This window comes from Salvelinus fontinalis, chromosome 10, assembly GCF_029448725.1.
Source record: "Salvelinus fontinalis isolate EN_2023a chromosome 10, ASM2944872v1, whole genome shotgun sequence".
NCBI lineage: Eukaryota > Metazoa > Chordata > Actinopteri > Salmoniformes > Salmonidae > Salvelinus > Salvelinus fontinalis.
This window is the reverse complement of record NC_074674.1, coordinates 25676201-25691718: the sequence shown is the minus strand read 5'-3', so window position 1 is coordinate 25691718 and position 15518 is coordinate 25676201. Positions and strand designations below refer to the sequence as shown.

The window sequence follows — 15518 nt, the reverse complement described above, 5'->3', positions numbered from 1 at the left end:
ACAGCATCATAAGGTAGTTAATTTGAACCGTTTTATAGCAATTTATATCCTTTTAGTGCGATTTTGAGGCATTGCTTTGTTGTGCACTTTGAAGCGCCGGGCACGTTTCGGGGTCCCGGTCGAACGTTAGTGGGCATTTCGACAGACAAGAGGACATCTTTCGACCAAAAGAAGGTTAGACCCAAGAAAGGATACATTGCCCAAGATTCTGATGGAAGATCACCTCATAGTAAGAAATATTTAAGATGATAAATTGTTGTTCTGTAGAAAAATGTTAAACGCACGTTCCGCCATTTTGTTAGGTGTAGCTTCGCTTGGCGCAAACTGTATTGAAAAGTAAGGATAATTTAAAAAATGTAATTCCGCGATTGTATTAAGAATTAAATTGTCTATCAATCGCTGTCCACCCTATATTTTTTAGTCAAGTTTATGAGTATTTATGTATAAGACTAGATCACTGTCTAATATGGCGCACGACATTTTCTGACCAGCTGGGCTACTTTTGTCATTGTCTAACCATGATTTTGGTGGCTAAATATGCACATTTTCAAACAAACTCTATATGTATGTTGTAATATGATGTTACAATATCTTTCTTAGGTTTTTGCATTCTTCATCAAACCATTTGTCATTGTTGTTTTTGATTTGATAGGGAAGCTCAGAGGTCAAATATACTGTTTAGGTTTCCTACTGCCAAGTTTACACCATCACTATTACAGTGGAAAGTTTTGTCCGGGAAGTTTTCTAAAAGGGATTGAATTTGTTGTTTCCTAATTGTTTTTTGGTAGGTTTCCACATACGTTCCTTCCATCTATAGCATTTCTTAGTAGTATTCAGTTCCTTTGGCTTTGTTGGTTGTTGTAGTTGTGCCTAAGGGGGCATATGGGGGAGGGAATGCTGTGACCTCCAGGTAGGTGTTTGTCCCTCTGTGTGCTGAGGGTGTCAGGTTCTTGTCCAGTTCTGGCATTTAGGTCGCCACAGACTAGTACATGTCCCTGAGGCTGGAAATAATGGATTTTCCCCTCTAGGATGGGGAAGCTTCATTAATGTTTGGGGATTCTGGTGGAGGGATATATGGAGCACAAAGGATGACATTTTTCTCTGTTGAGAGAATTTCCTTTTTTAATTTCTAGCCAAATGTATTAAGTCCCTGTTTTGATTAATTTAATAGAGTGTATTAGGTCTGCTCTATACCAAATTAGCATTCCCCCTATGTCCCTTCCCTGTTTCTCACCTGGTAGTTTGGTGGATGGGACTACCAGCTCTCTGTAACCTTGAGGGCCACCAGTGGGTCCATCTCCTCTATACCATGTTTCTTGTAGGATGACAATGTCTGTATTTTTTATTTTATTTGATGAAGTCCAGGTTCCTGCTCTTTAGGCCAAAGGCAGATGACCTCAGGCCTTGGATATTCCAGGATGAGATAGTGAAGGCTTCGTGTTCCATAAAGTGTCCAATGTTGTTAGCCGTGTGGTTTGGCCTCAGACCAGTAAGTGTGAGCAGAGCCTGCTGAGCATCTGGTACATGCCATTACCTTGGGGTAGTGTAAGAGTGGATGTTGGGCCTGTTTGCCTGCTCACGGCCTGGGCGTGTGTGTGACTTTCATGTTGAGGACCTCTTTTTGCCAGAATGGGGGGCATGGGGTGGGCAGGAGGGGTGTAGGTCTGATCTGAGGGGGCCTAAATGTGGTGTGGGCATAGTTGACTTGGGGTGTTGATTGGTGGGGGTGTGGATGTGGCTGGTGGTGCTGTGGTCTTGGATGTTGGTCCTCTCGGCATGGGTCATCTATGTGTGGGGGGTGGTCCCACAGGTCTGGGAGAGTGTCCATTGATATGTTGCTCCTGTGTGAGGTGTTGGGTCCGCGGTTGTGTAGCGGTTGGTGGACCTGTTCGTAAAAGCTGTCCAAAGTGAAGTGGTGGGCAAGGTAACCATTTGGTTTTGAGGCACAGTCAAGGGAAATACTTGCTTTTACCTTCTGTATGGTAGCAGGGTGGAAGTATTTTTGTGGTAGCAAGGTGGAGATAACCACTTGTCTGTTGGGGAAAGTAGAATAAGCTTTTTCAATCACACCCTTGAGTGCTGTGGCCACCCTTTCCTGCTGTGCTCTTAGGTCGTGCCTGTGTGTTGGTCCTCATACAGAAGGTCTAGAGTGCACTGGGTGTTTGGACACCGGAGTTTAGAGGGGGTGGAATCTTTTTGTAAAAAAACATGCTGAAAAATGCTGGTGTTCATCTGCGCTCTCTCTATCTCTCTCGCTTCCCTCCCTTCCCCCTGTAGCCATGCAGAAACCATTCTGTTTGTATGCTGCAGAAACCATTCTGTCTGTATGCTGTACCTGACCTCTGTCCCTCTCCATCTAGCCAAGCAGAAGCTAGAGGACCGTCTGGCTGCAGCTGCCAGGGAGAAGCTGGCCCAGGCCTCAAAGGAGTCCAAGGAGAAGCAGCTGCAGGCGGAGAGGAAGAGAAAGGCAGCGCTGTTCCTCCAGACCCTACGTAACCCCCTTACTGGAGAGCCTGAGACCAGACGTCCTGACAAGACCACCGCCATGCCTGAGGTATGGAGGCATACATGCACACACTGTGGTAGTGAAAATCCCAGTTGCGATGAGCCAGGAATAGATGTCCTGTTCGTAATGGAGTCTCTTAATCAACCTAAGGTAGGAGCAGAGTCTAATTGACACAGCTGACAGTAATGTCACTCACACACTTTCCAAGACACCACATCGATTGTGTCCGGAGCAACCAAGCAGGGAAATGAACATGCACAGATACTGTCATCAGTAATATATACACACAGACTGAAAACACAGACACACACACACAGACACACACTGGGGTAAGTTTGAGAGATTCAGCCCAGACTTGTGCTCTGCTACGTCTGAGTAAGTTGTTGTGGATCGATGAGGGCCCGTGCTGTGTTGGGACTACTCTGCTGTTGCGGCTGCTTGTCTGCAGTCTGGGCTTTAATGATGGACACTGGCAGAGTGGCTATCAGATTTATCCTGCTGTTCCTCAGTGTTTTAAAACACCTACACCCAGTCGGTGTCCGTGAGAACCATAGGTGTGTGTGTGTGTGCGCATATGACTGTGATTGTGAGTACACCGAGTAACGGCGAATACATGGAAAATGTAAACGAGTCGTCGCAATCACAGTGTTTGTATCACACACGAGGTCGACCGATTAATCGGAACGGGCGATTTAATTAGGGCCGATTTTCAAGTTTACATAACAATCGGAAATCGGTAAAAAAAAAAAATGTTCACCTTTTATTTAATCTTTATTTAACTAGGCAAGTCAGTTAAGAACACATTCTTACTTTCAATGACGGCCTAGGAACGGTGGGTTAACTGCCTTGTTCAGGGGCAGAATGACAGATTTTTACCATGTCAGCTCGGGGATTCAATCTTGCAACCTTACGGTTAACTAGTCCAACGCTCTAACCACCTGCCTCACGAGGAGCCCGCCTGTTACGCAAATGCAGTAGAAGCCAAGGTAAGTTGCTAGCTAGCATTAAAGTTATCTTATAAAAAAACAATCAATCAATAAATCATAATCACTAGTTAACTACACATGGTTGATGATATTACTAGTTTATCTAGCGTGTCCTGCGTTGCATATAATCGATGCGGTGCGTATCGTTGCTCCAATGTGTACCTAACCATAATCAATGCCTTTCTTAAAATCAATACACAGAAGTATATATTTTTAAACCTGCATGTTTAGCTAAAAGAAATCCAGGTTAGCAGGCAATATTAACCAGGTGAAATTGTGTCACTTCTCTTGCGTTCATTGCACGCAGAGTCAGTGTATATACAACAGTTTGTGCCGCCTAATTTGCCAGAATTTTACGTAATTATGACATAATATTGAAGGTTGTGCAATGTAACAGGAATATTTAGACTTATGGATGCCATCCGTTAGATAAAATACGTAACGGTTCCGTATTTCACTGAAATATTTAGACTTATGGATGCCATCCGTTAGATAAAATACGTAACGGTTCCGTATTTCACTGAAAGAATAAATGTCTTGTTTTCGAGATGATAGTTTCCGAAATCGACCATATTAATGACCTAAGGCTCGTATTTCTGTGTGTTGTTATAACTTAGTCTATGATTTGATAGAGCAGTCTGACTGAGCGGTGGTAGGCAGCAGCAGGCTCGTAAGCATTCATTCAAACAGCACATTACTGCGTTTGCCAGAAGCTCTTCGCTGTGCTTCAAGCCTATCAACTCCCGAGATTAGGCTGGTGTAACCGATGTGAAATGGCTAGCTAGTTAGCGGGGTGCACGCTAATAGCGTTTCAAACGTCATTCGCTCTGAGGCTTGGAGTAGTTATTCCCCTTGCTCTGCATGGGTAACGCTGCTTCGAGGGTGGCTGTTTTCGTTGTGTTCCTGGTTCTCTGTCCGCATCTGCGAGCTATATTGCATTTTCAATATAAATCTAGCTTTAGATCCCTGTATGGAAGCTATACTGTTACACTGGCAATACTAAAGTGCCTATAAGAACATCCAATAGTCAAAGGTTAATGAAATACAAATGGTATAGAGAGAAATAGTCCTATAATTCCTATAATAACTACAACCTAAAACTTCTTACCTGGGAATATTGAAGACTCATGTTAAAAGGAACCACCAGCTTTCATATGTTCTCATGTTCTGAGCAAGGAACTTAAATGTTAGCTTTCTTACATGGCACATATTGCACTTTTACTTTCTTCTCCAACACTTTGTTTTTGCATTATTTAAACCAAATTGAACATGTTTCATTATTTATTTGAGGCTAAATAGATTTTATTGATGTATTATATTAAGTTAAAATAAGTGTACATTCAGTATTGTTGGTATTGTCATTATTACAAATACATTTAAAAAATCGTCCGATTAATCGGTATTGGCTTTTTTTGGGTCCTCCATTAATCGGTATCGGCGTTGAAAAATCATAATCGGTCGACCTCTATCACACACCCAACTCCTTGTCTCAACGGGTAGATACCTGCACTCTGTCCGTATTAGCAAGGGCAGTGGGTTGAAATCTGGGGAATTAGACATCATTTTCCCAGCTGTTGAACGCCTGTGTGTAGGCCTGGAGGTAGATCTATCTAGTGACGATTTCTCCGGGGGAAGATGCCTATTCTACCCACCTAACAGAAGAGAAGTTTCTCAGTTATTTTTCAGTCGTCTGTGTGAACTCCTGTGCCTGTCGGTTTCCTCCCAGTCTTAAGAAAATAGATTTACACAAGCGTTTGGGGAAATATGTACTTTTAGAGCCCTCGTTTTCATAAGTAGATATCTCTGTCCGCATCCGCGAGCTATATTGCATTTTCAATATAAATCTAGCTTTAGATCCCTGGCTCTCCCTTTAGGCATTCCACTCCATTGTTGCCTGGTTTCCCCTTCCTCTCTCTGTCTAAAGCAGCTCCAGTGTTAAGAAACATATCTGTGATAAAAAATGCTTGTTTATTTACATCTTTAGTTTGTCCTCTCTCTCTGTCAGAGGAGATGTCTCCTCTCTCTCTCTCCCCTCTCGGCCCAACATGGAGGTGGGAAGCCTGTCCTACCCTAATGGCAGCAGTGAAAGATGCCCAGAGACCCACCGCCACATCTCATGACCCCCCCATTTGTCCGAGGGACTCACCGCCACTGATTTATGGTTCCTGTCTCCAAGGTTATTGCCACAGCAACAAAACCGGGAGCCGACGGTGCTGTTGGCATATTGTCGTTGTTCCGCTGCGACAAATAAAACCCTCATTTATTTTTCCCATCAAAGCGGCCTATCAGGGTTGACTGGCAGAGAGGCTGTAATTTATGCAGACTGGGATGTGTTCATACCTATGTACCTGTATACATTTACTGGCTGCTTTTACAGTGGAGATGTACCTTTTAAAACTCTTCTCAGGAGGAGTGTTCTCAAGCAGCCAATCCCCTGCTGGGATTTTAACCCGCGTACCTCCCTGACTGAACACTCTGACACATCTGTGAGTCGTAACTCCAGTGGTACAATTCGGGAGGTTAAAGATACTTTTTGTTTTGTCCTGTGTTTTTGCCAAAGCGTTGAACTTTCCAAGTTTTTCCAACTTATTCTCAGGGCTCCGCTTGCCTCTCTCCTCGCCCTTGCCCTTTCTGTGTTTATGTTGCAGATATCTCTCTGTGTGTATATGTGGGTTTACGGTGTGGAGGGAGAGATGTGCTTGTGCTGTTCAGACAGACTCCGCTGTGCGCTGCGGACACCTTATTCACAGTGAGTTTACAGTGACTCATGGCTTGTTTGTGAGTCCATCTAAGCGTGCAGTGAGAGTGACCGCGAGACTGAGAAGCTCAAAGGATTCTCACAAAAAAAGGGCGAAGAAGTGGAAAAAAACTCTTCCTCAATAGAGCTACAGTGCCATGAAAAAGTATTTGCCCCCTTTCTGATGTAATCAGTTTTTGATACCGAATGGTATCAGATCTTCAACCAAAACCTAATATTAGATAAAGGGAACCTGAGTGAACAAATAACACAACAATTACATACTTTTTACATTTATTTCATAAACAAAGTTATGCAACACCCAATGCCACTGTGTGAAAAAGGAATTGCCCCCTGTCGTGTCTTGGCTTACATTAATGTGATGATGATTGTTTAATCAAATCGATTAACTATGTTTAATTATTACGATTAAATTACGCATGTAACAATTAAGCAATCTTGGGGCACCACGGAAAAAGTGTATTTAACGAATTACCGTTTTCTGAATTAACTCTTAAAGATACAAATATCTCTTACATTTCAGTCATCAATCAGTCATTAATGAATTGTAATTTACCTTCTATCAGTCTCATTCTGAATGTCGCAAAATCCTTGGATATCTGCACAAATGCATAAATGATGAATCGGCGATATACAAATTGGCTTAATTATTTATTGACTAACTAACTAAATAATCACACAGAATTACATAAACACACAAACAGTATAGTTATTGGTTACTAACACAATGCAATGAAAGTCCCTGGTAGACTAAACCGATATGATGGCTTGTTACACCAAATGAAAAGGGAAGGGCATGTAAGAAAGAGCGGGAGAAAAGACAAAGGACTTCCCTATCGTACACACAGATGATAACTATGCTCAGTGAAATGCGAATACTTTGCACATGGATGGCCTCTCCTTTGAAAATAATTGCTGTATACTGTATATTTACAATTGTATGCCTTTGTTGTCTCGCTGTTGAAATCACGGTCCGTCTGGGGGATAATTCGAGAGAAAATCTCTGGTTTGTCCACCAGACATCAAATTATTTCGTAGTTGTAGCTTCAGGGTGTCTGTTAGAATGGATCTTTCAGAGGAAGTGTTCGTTAGAATAGAGTGGTGGGAGGAAATTGTTCTTTGTCTCATCTTCGGTCGAGTTTACTAGACTATTTTACATATACAGCTGTAGACTGAATGTGTAGTCTTGTAGAGATCTTCTTCTTTTCTGTTGAAAGTTTCAGCGTTTCTAGCCATTCTGTACCTTTCAGCTAATGCTGTCGGTCTCGTTGGCCTATAGAGTGGTAACCATTTCAGAGTGGGGACGCACATTCTCTGGTTTTTAGTTTTGTAGATTTCTTGACCATTCGTGACTTCCCGTCCGCCTGCTTGGTCTAATGTACATTTTTGTCAGAAGTGAGTTTTATGCACTCTGGTGAAAAGGGGTGTTCCGTGACTCCGACGTAATGTCTGTGCTCACGATGGTGTGGTCACTGACTTGGTTAAGACTTCATATGAAAAACAATTCTCTCATTTAGAAGGCTAAAATCACTTGTGATTTAATGATATTTAGATGCTACTATTTAATTGTGACGCTATGCTAGCGATGCTAATCAGTGTGGGGGGGGTGGGGGGTGCTCCCGGACCCGGGGTAGGTGCTCGGTAGAGGTTAAGAAGCCTTTTGGACCTAGACTTGGCGTTCTGGTACCGCTTGCTGTGCGGTAGCAGAGAGAACAGTCTATGACTAGGGTGGCTGGAATCTTTGACAATTTTTAGGGCCTTCCTCTGACACCGCCTGGTATAGAGGTCCTGGATGGCAGGAAGCGTGGCCCCATTGATGTACTGGGCCGTAAGCACTACCCTCTGTAGTGCCTTGCCGTCGGAGGCCGAGCCGTTGCCATACCAGGCTTATCAGCTTCAGCTCACAGACGGATGGCCTGACATTCTCCTGTAGAATTCTCTGATACAGAGCTGAATTCATGGTTCTTTCTATTAAGGCAATTCGTCCAGCTCCTGAGGCAGCAAAGCATCCCACTACCATCACCATGCTTGACCGTTGGTATAAGGTTATTACTCTGGAATGCAGTGTTTGGTTCTTTTCAGGCATAAAAAGGACCCATGTTGTTCAAAAAGTTATACCTTTGACTCATCTGTCTATAGAACATTTTTCCAAAAGTATTGGTGATCATCCAGGTGCTTCCAAGTACTTTTTGGCAAACTTGAGTCTACTTTTTGGACAAGATGGGTCCCATTATGCCTGCCGAAGACCAGGACTTGAAATGAGTAGTTCATGCTTGAAAACCCACAAATGTCGCTAAGTTAAAGCAGTTCTGCATGGAAGAGTGGGCCAAAATTCCTCCACAGCCATGTGAGAGACTGATCAACAACTACAGGAAGCATTTGGTTGCAGTCATTGCAGCTAAAGGTGGCACAACCAGTTATTACTTTTTCACACAGGGGAATTGGGTGTTGCATAACTTAATTAAATAAATGAATATCTATATTTTGGGGGGTTGTTTGTAAACTCGGGTTCCCTTTATATAATATTAGGTTTTGGTTGAAGATCTGATAACATCCGGTATCAAATATATGCAAATATTGAGAAAATCAGAAAGGGGTCAAATGCTTTTTCATGGCAATGAATGTCCCCCAAAAAAGCACTATCTGGTTAGGGAAAAGCAGTAAAAAAAGAATAATGTAAAAGCCCCGTTTGGCATATTCTCCGCAGGGTAACGCCGACACAAGCGACACTTCAAAGTGTAAATAAGATTCAAAGAAAGTGTTTGAGGTTGGGAGTGTCCTTCCACAGTGGAAATGCTGTTTGTCAGCTCTCTTATGTGTGCCAAATGGGTGACGTCCTTGCTTGGAGACGCTAACAGTCACCTGTTCAGCCAGGTGGCGCCAGGAGTCCTGTCATGCCGTGTCTTCTCTGTCACTCTGGCCAGCTGTGATGGGGGTGTTGAAGGACGTCTTCAGTCTGGACAGGACAGAAGGGCTAGGTAGTATTGATGAGGATAAGTTGTGTTCAGGCTACAGGAATTTGTTGAACTGCTGTTGTGTTTAATCAGGTGTCTCTGTAATAGTTTGAAACCACTGGATGCTTTGTGCATGTGAGGTAAAGCGATCTGAGCTTACGGTACTGTGACTCCACTAGAAGTACAAGTATTGTTTTCCTTTGCTTTAACAACATCATAGACTTTGCATCAGTAGCTCAGTGAATGACGAACACATCTCTTATAGTAGCCGTTCGAGAACACTGTAATGGCACTAACAACCCTTTCTCCTCGCCAGTGGAACAAATGGTAATCGTTGTTGTTTCACAGAGATGTCCTTAGTGCCAGTCGCTCCTTTGTGACGTGTTGCTGCTAAGTGTGTCGTCAAGTATGTACAGTTGAAGTCAGAAGTTTACATACACCTTAGCCAAATACATTTAAACTCAGTTTTTCACAATTCCTGACATTTAATCCTTGTTAAAATTCCCTGTTTTACGTCAGTTAGGATCACCTCTTTATTTTAAGAATAATAGTAGAGAGAATCATTTCTTTCAACTTTCATTTCTTTCATCACATTCCCAGTGTGTCATAAGTTTACATACACTCAATTAGTATTTGGTAGCATTGCCTTTAAATTGTTTAACTTGGGTCAAACGTTTCAGGTAGCCTTCCACAAGCTTCCCACAATAAGTTGGGTGAATTTTGGCCCATTCCTCCTGACAGAGCTGGTGTAACTGAGTGAGGATTGTAGGCTTCCTTGCTCGCACACGCTTTTTCAGTTCTGCCCACAAATTGTCTTTTGGATTGAGGTCAGGGATTTGTGATGACCACTCCAATACCTTGACTTGGTCCTTAAGCCATTTTGCCACAACTTTGGAAGTATGCTTGTGTTAATTGTCCATTTGGAAGACCCATTTAAGACCAAGCTTTAACTTCCTGACTGATGTCTTGAGATGTTGTTTCAATATATCCACATCATTTACCTTTCTCATGAGGCCATCTATTTGGTGAAGTGCACCAGTACCTCCTGCAGTAAAGCACCCCCACAACAAGAACCTGCCACCCCCATGCTTCACGATTGGGATGTTCTTTGGCTTGCAAGCCTCCCCCTTTTTCCTCCAAACATAATGATGGTCATTTTGGACAAACAGTTCTATTTTTGTTTCATCAGACCAGAGGACAATTCTCCAAAAAGTATGATCTTTGTCCCTATGTGCAGTTGCAAACCGTTGTCTGGCTTTTTTTATGGCGGTTTTGGAGCAGTGGCTTCTTCCTTGCTGAGCGGCCTTTCAGGTTATGTCGATATAGGACTCGTTTTACTGTGGATATAAATACTTTTGTAACTTTCCTCCCTCATCTTCACGGGGTCTTTTGTTCTGGAATTGATTTGCACTTTTTGCACCCAAGTACATTCATCTCTAGGAGACAGAACGCGTCTCCTTCCTGAGCAGTATGCCAGCTGAGTGGTCCCATGGTGTTTATACTTGCGTACTATTGTTTGTACAGATGAACGTGGTACCTTTAGGCGCTTGGAAATTGCTCCCAAGGATGAACCAGACTTGTGAAGGTCCACCCCAAAAAATGCTGAGGTTTTGGCTGATTTCTTTTAGTTTTTCCATGATATCAAGCAAAGAGGCACTGAGTTTGAAGGTAGGCCTTGAAATACATCCACAGGTACACCTCCAAATGACTCAAATGATGTCAATTAGCCAATCAGAAGATTCTAAAGCCATTACATACTTTTCTGGAATTTTCCAAGCTGTTTAGAGGCACAATGAACTTAGTGTATGTACTTAGTGTATGGTTGAAAAACGTGTGTTAATGACTCCAACCTAAGTGTATGTAAACTTCCGACTTCTACTGTATATGTGTATTTTATCTAGTGTGTATTGTGTCTCATGCATGTTGTGTGTTTTGGCGGTGAAGCTGGTTTAGTGTTCAATTATGAAGCCGCGGCACGGAGAGTCAACTGTCGGTAGGGTTCGGCAGAAGGAGCACTATCGATCGGCACACAGAAAGAGATTTACATTTATTTTGTGAGGCTTGCATTTCATCTGGGGTTAGGGCTCTGACGGGAGCCCATCAGGAACACTGCGAAATACTGACCAGCTTTAGCAAGGGGCTGCCAGAGAAAATGATAGAGGAGGACAAAGAAAGAGATTAGGAAAGGAGGTGAAAGAGAAACGTTTGTCATATTTTTAGGAAGAGGTAAGGATGCGGTTTTTCAATAATTTCACTATTCGAATAGTATCATTCATTTTTGCCTGATATTCTAAAAACATGTTTTTTTCTCAATGTACAGTTTTAACCTGAGCACTGCTACGCGGTGTTTAGAGACTGACGCTCTATTGCTGCAGCTGTGGATGGGCCAGTTTGTAACGTATGAGATGGGAGAGAGCAGACGGAGGAAAAGCGACACGCTAAGGCAACTCTGCTATAGCCTAGACTAGCTAACTTGTAGTAGGCACGTTACTTATAATCCCATATAACAGTGCCCGTCTTGACTGGAGTAGCCTAGAGAAGCTAGATAGGCTCATTGAGGCCTCATGCTGCTCTTTCTCCCCAATAAGCTGCTGTTTAATCTGTTTTTAAAGGTAATTTTACTGAACCACTCTCCAATGTCTTCGGTTCATCCTTGACCCATATACACTACATGACCAAAAGTCATGGGCATTAAATTGTAGTTGGTTCCCCCTCTGCTGCTATACCAGCCTCCACTCTTCTGGGCTTTCCACTAGATGGAACATTGCTGCGGGGACTTGCTTCCAATCAGGCACAAGAGCATTAGTGAGGTCGGGCACTGATGCTGGGCGGTTAGGCCTGGCTTGCAGTCGGCGTTCCAATTAATTCCAAAGGTGTTCGATGGGGTTGAGGTCAGGGCTCTGTGCATGCCAGTCAAGTTCTTCCACAGCGATCTTGACAAACCATTTCTGTATGGACTGAAACAGGAAAGGGCCTTCCCCAAACTGTTGCCACAAAGTTGGAAGCACAGAATCGTCTAGAATGTCATTGTATGCTGTAGCATAAAAATTTCCCTTCACTGGAACTAAGGGGCCTAGCCCGAACCATGAAAAACAGCCCCAGAGTATTATTCCTCCTCCACCAAACTTTACAGTTGACGCTATGCATTGGGACAGGTAACGTTCTCCTGGTATTCGCCAAACCCAGATTTGTCCGTTGGACTGCCAGATAGTGAAGCATGATTCATCACTCCAGAGAACACGTTTCCACTGGTCCAGTGTCCAATTGCGGCGAGCTTTACACCACTCCACCTGACGCTTGGCATTGCGTATGGTGATCTAAGGCTTGTGTGCAGCTGCTCGAACATGGAAACCCATTTCATGAAGCTCACGACGAGCAGTTATTGTGCTGACGTTGCATCCAGGGGCAGTTTGGAACTCGAGGACAGACGATTATTGCGCGCTACACTCTTCAGCACTCACCGGTCCTGTTCTGTGAGCTTGTGTGGGCTACCACTTTGCTACGGAGCCGTTGTTGCGCCTAAACGTTCCCACTTCACAAAAACAGCACTTACAGTTGACCAGGGCAACTCTAGTAGGGCAGAGATTTTATAAACTGCCTTGTTTGAAAGGTGGCATCCTATGACGGTGCCAAGTTGAAAGTCACAGAGCTCTTCAGTAAGGCCATTCTACTGCCAATGTTTGTCTATAGAGATTGCATGGCTGGGTGCTCGATTTTATGTGTCAGCAACGGGTGTGGCTGAAATATCCAAATCCACTAATTTTGAAGGGGTGTCCACATACTTTTGTATATGTAGTGTATGTGTCTGCAAACTGGGCTTTCTGTGCTCCCGACCATACTCTCTTCAATGACCCAATCACGTCTTTCACTTATTATTCCTCATCTATTCTTTTTACTGTTTTGAAGTTCACTGAAAGCATCTTTCTGGTTCCAATAAGTCGTCCTTTCCGGTATGTAGACCGTTGGCATGATGGTAGTTTACCATCATATAAAGATATGTTAAAAGCAGAGTTAAGTTCAGACTTTCTAGTATATTACTGCATTAATGATTATCTGTCAAATGAGACAAGTGATCCTAAAACATTAGCAAAGCTACAGTGAACCTTATGATAAATAAACATTTTATGGATAATTGTCCTAGAACCAAACGTCTTGGTGAGTCATGTCAACTTCTGCTCCCTGTTGAGTAGCGTAAGTAGGATGCCAGACTCTCTCTCCTGCCCCTGTCCCAGAGAACATGCTCTCTTCTTAGATAACCCAGTTTATGTCCCCCCCTTCTCTCCTCCTCTGGATGGATATCCCTATCCGTAACGTAATACCCTGTTAAAGACCAGAACCTGCTGCAAGTTTAGCACGGATTGAACAGACTTGAACAGATTACAATTTTTTTTTAAACATACCTTTAGACTAGAGGTCGACTGATTTATGATTTTTCAACGCCGATACCGATTATTGGAGGACCCAAAAAAAGCCGATGCCGATTAAAAAATTAAATAATAATAATTTTTAAAAAATAATGACAATTACAACAATACTGAATGAATACTTATTTGAACTTAATATAATACATCAATAAAATCTATTTAGCCTCAAATAAAATGAAATATGTCCAATTTGGTTTAAATAATGCAAAAACAAAGTGTTGGAGAAGAAAGTAAAAGTGCAATATGTGCCATGTAAGAAAGCTAACGTTTAAGTTCCTTGCTCAAAACATGAGAACATATGAAAGCTGGTGGTTCCTTTTAAAATGAGTCTTCAATATTCCCAGGTAAGAAGTTTTAGGTTGTAGTTATTATAGGAATTATAGGACAATTTCTCTCTATACGATTTGTATTTCATATACCTTTGACTACTGGATGTTCTTATAGGCACTTTAGTATTGCCAGTGTAACAGTATAGCTTCCATCCCTCTCCTCGCCACTACCTGGGCTCGAACCAGGAACACATCGACAACAGCCACCCTCGAAGCAGCGTTACCCATGCAGAGCAAGGGGAACAACCACTCCAAGTCTCAGAGCGAGTGACGTTTGAAACGCTATTAGCGCGCACCCTGCTAACTAGCTAGCAATTTCACATCGGTTACACCAGCCTAATCTCGGGAGTTGATAGGCTTGAAGTCATAAACAGCTCAATGCTTGAAGGACAGCGATGAGCTGCTGGCAAAACGCACGAAAGTGCTGTTTGAATGAATGCTTACAAGCCTGCTGGTGCCTACCATCGCTCAGTCATACTGCTCTATCAAATCATAGACTTAATTATAACATAATAACACACAGAAATACGAGCCTTAGGTCATTAATATGGTAGAATCCGGAAACTATCATCTCAAAAACAGTGAAATACGGAACCGTTCCGTATTTTATATAACGGGTGGCATCCATAAGTCTAAATATTCCTGTTACATTGCACAATTTTCAATATTATGTCATAATTACGTAAAATTCTGGCAAATTAGGCGGCACAAACTGTTGCATATACACTGACTCTGTGTGCAATGAACGCAAGAGAAGTGACACAATTTCACCTGGTTAATATTGCCTGCTAACCTGGATTTCTTTTAGCAAAATATGCAGGTTTAAAAAGATATACTCCTGTGTATTGATTTTAAGAAAGGTATTGATGTTTATGGTTAGGTACAGTCGTGCAACGATTGTGCTTTTTTCGCAAATGGGCTTTTGTACCCCCCGTTTTGCGAAGTTGGCTGTCTTTGTTAGGAAGAAATAGTCTTCACAGAGTTCGCAACGAGCTAGGTTAGCAGGCAATATTAACTAAATATGCAGGTTTAAAAATATATACTTGTGTGTTGATTTTAAGAAAGGCATTGATGTTTATGGTTAGGTACACATTGGAGCAAGACAGTCCTTTTTCGCGAATACGCACCGCATCGATTATATGCAACGCAGGACACGCTAGATAAACTAGTAATATCATCAACCATGTGTAGTTAACTAGTGATTATGATTGATTGATTGATTGATTTTTATAAGATAAGTTTAACGCTAGCTAGCAACTTACCTTGGCTTCTTACTGCATTCGCTTAACAGGCAGTCTCCTCGTGGAGTGCAATGTAATCAGGTGGTTAGAGCGTTGGACTAGTTAACTGTAAGGTTGCAAGATTGAATCCCCGAGCTGACAGGGTACAAATCTGTAATTCTGCCTCTGAACAAGGCAGGTAACCCACCGTTCCTAGGCCGTCATTGAAAATAAGAATGTGTTCTTAACTGACTTGCCTAGTTAAATAAAGGATAAATTAAGGTGTAAAAAAAAATGTATTGGCCAAGTTGGTGTCCAAAAATAACGATTTCCGATCGTTA

General features: G+C 42.5%; 1 protein-coding gene across 2 annotated transcripts in view; it reads left to right on the top strand.

The window, feature by feature from the left end:
* LOC129863876 (splicing factor, suppressor of white-apricot homolog) overlaps window positions 1-15518 on the top strand; it is a 154563-nt gene that overhangs the window by 83793 nt on the left and 55252 nt on the right. For both annotated transcript variants that reach the window (XM_055936230.1, XM_055936229.1), the window contains exon 13: window positions 2361-2554. In XM_055936230.1, the coding sequence (XP_055792205.1) occupies window positions 2361-2554 (194 nt within the window). The remainder of the gene's footprint in view (window positions 1-2360; window positions 2555-15518) is intronic.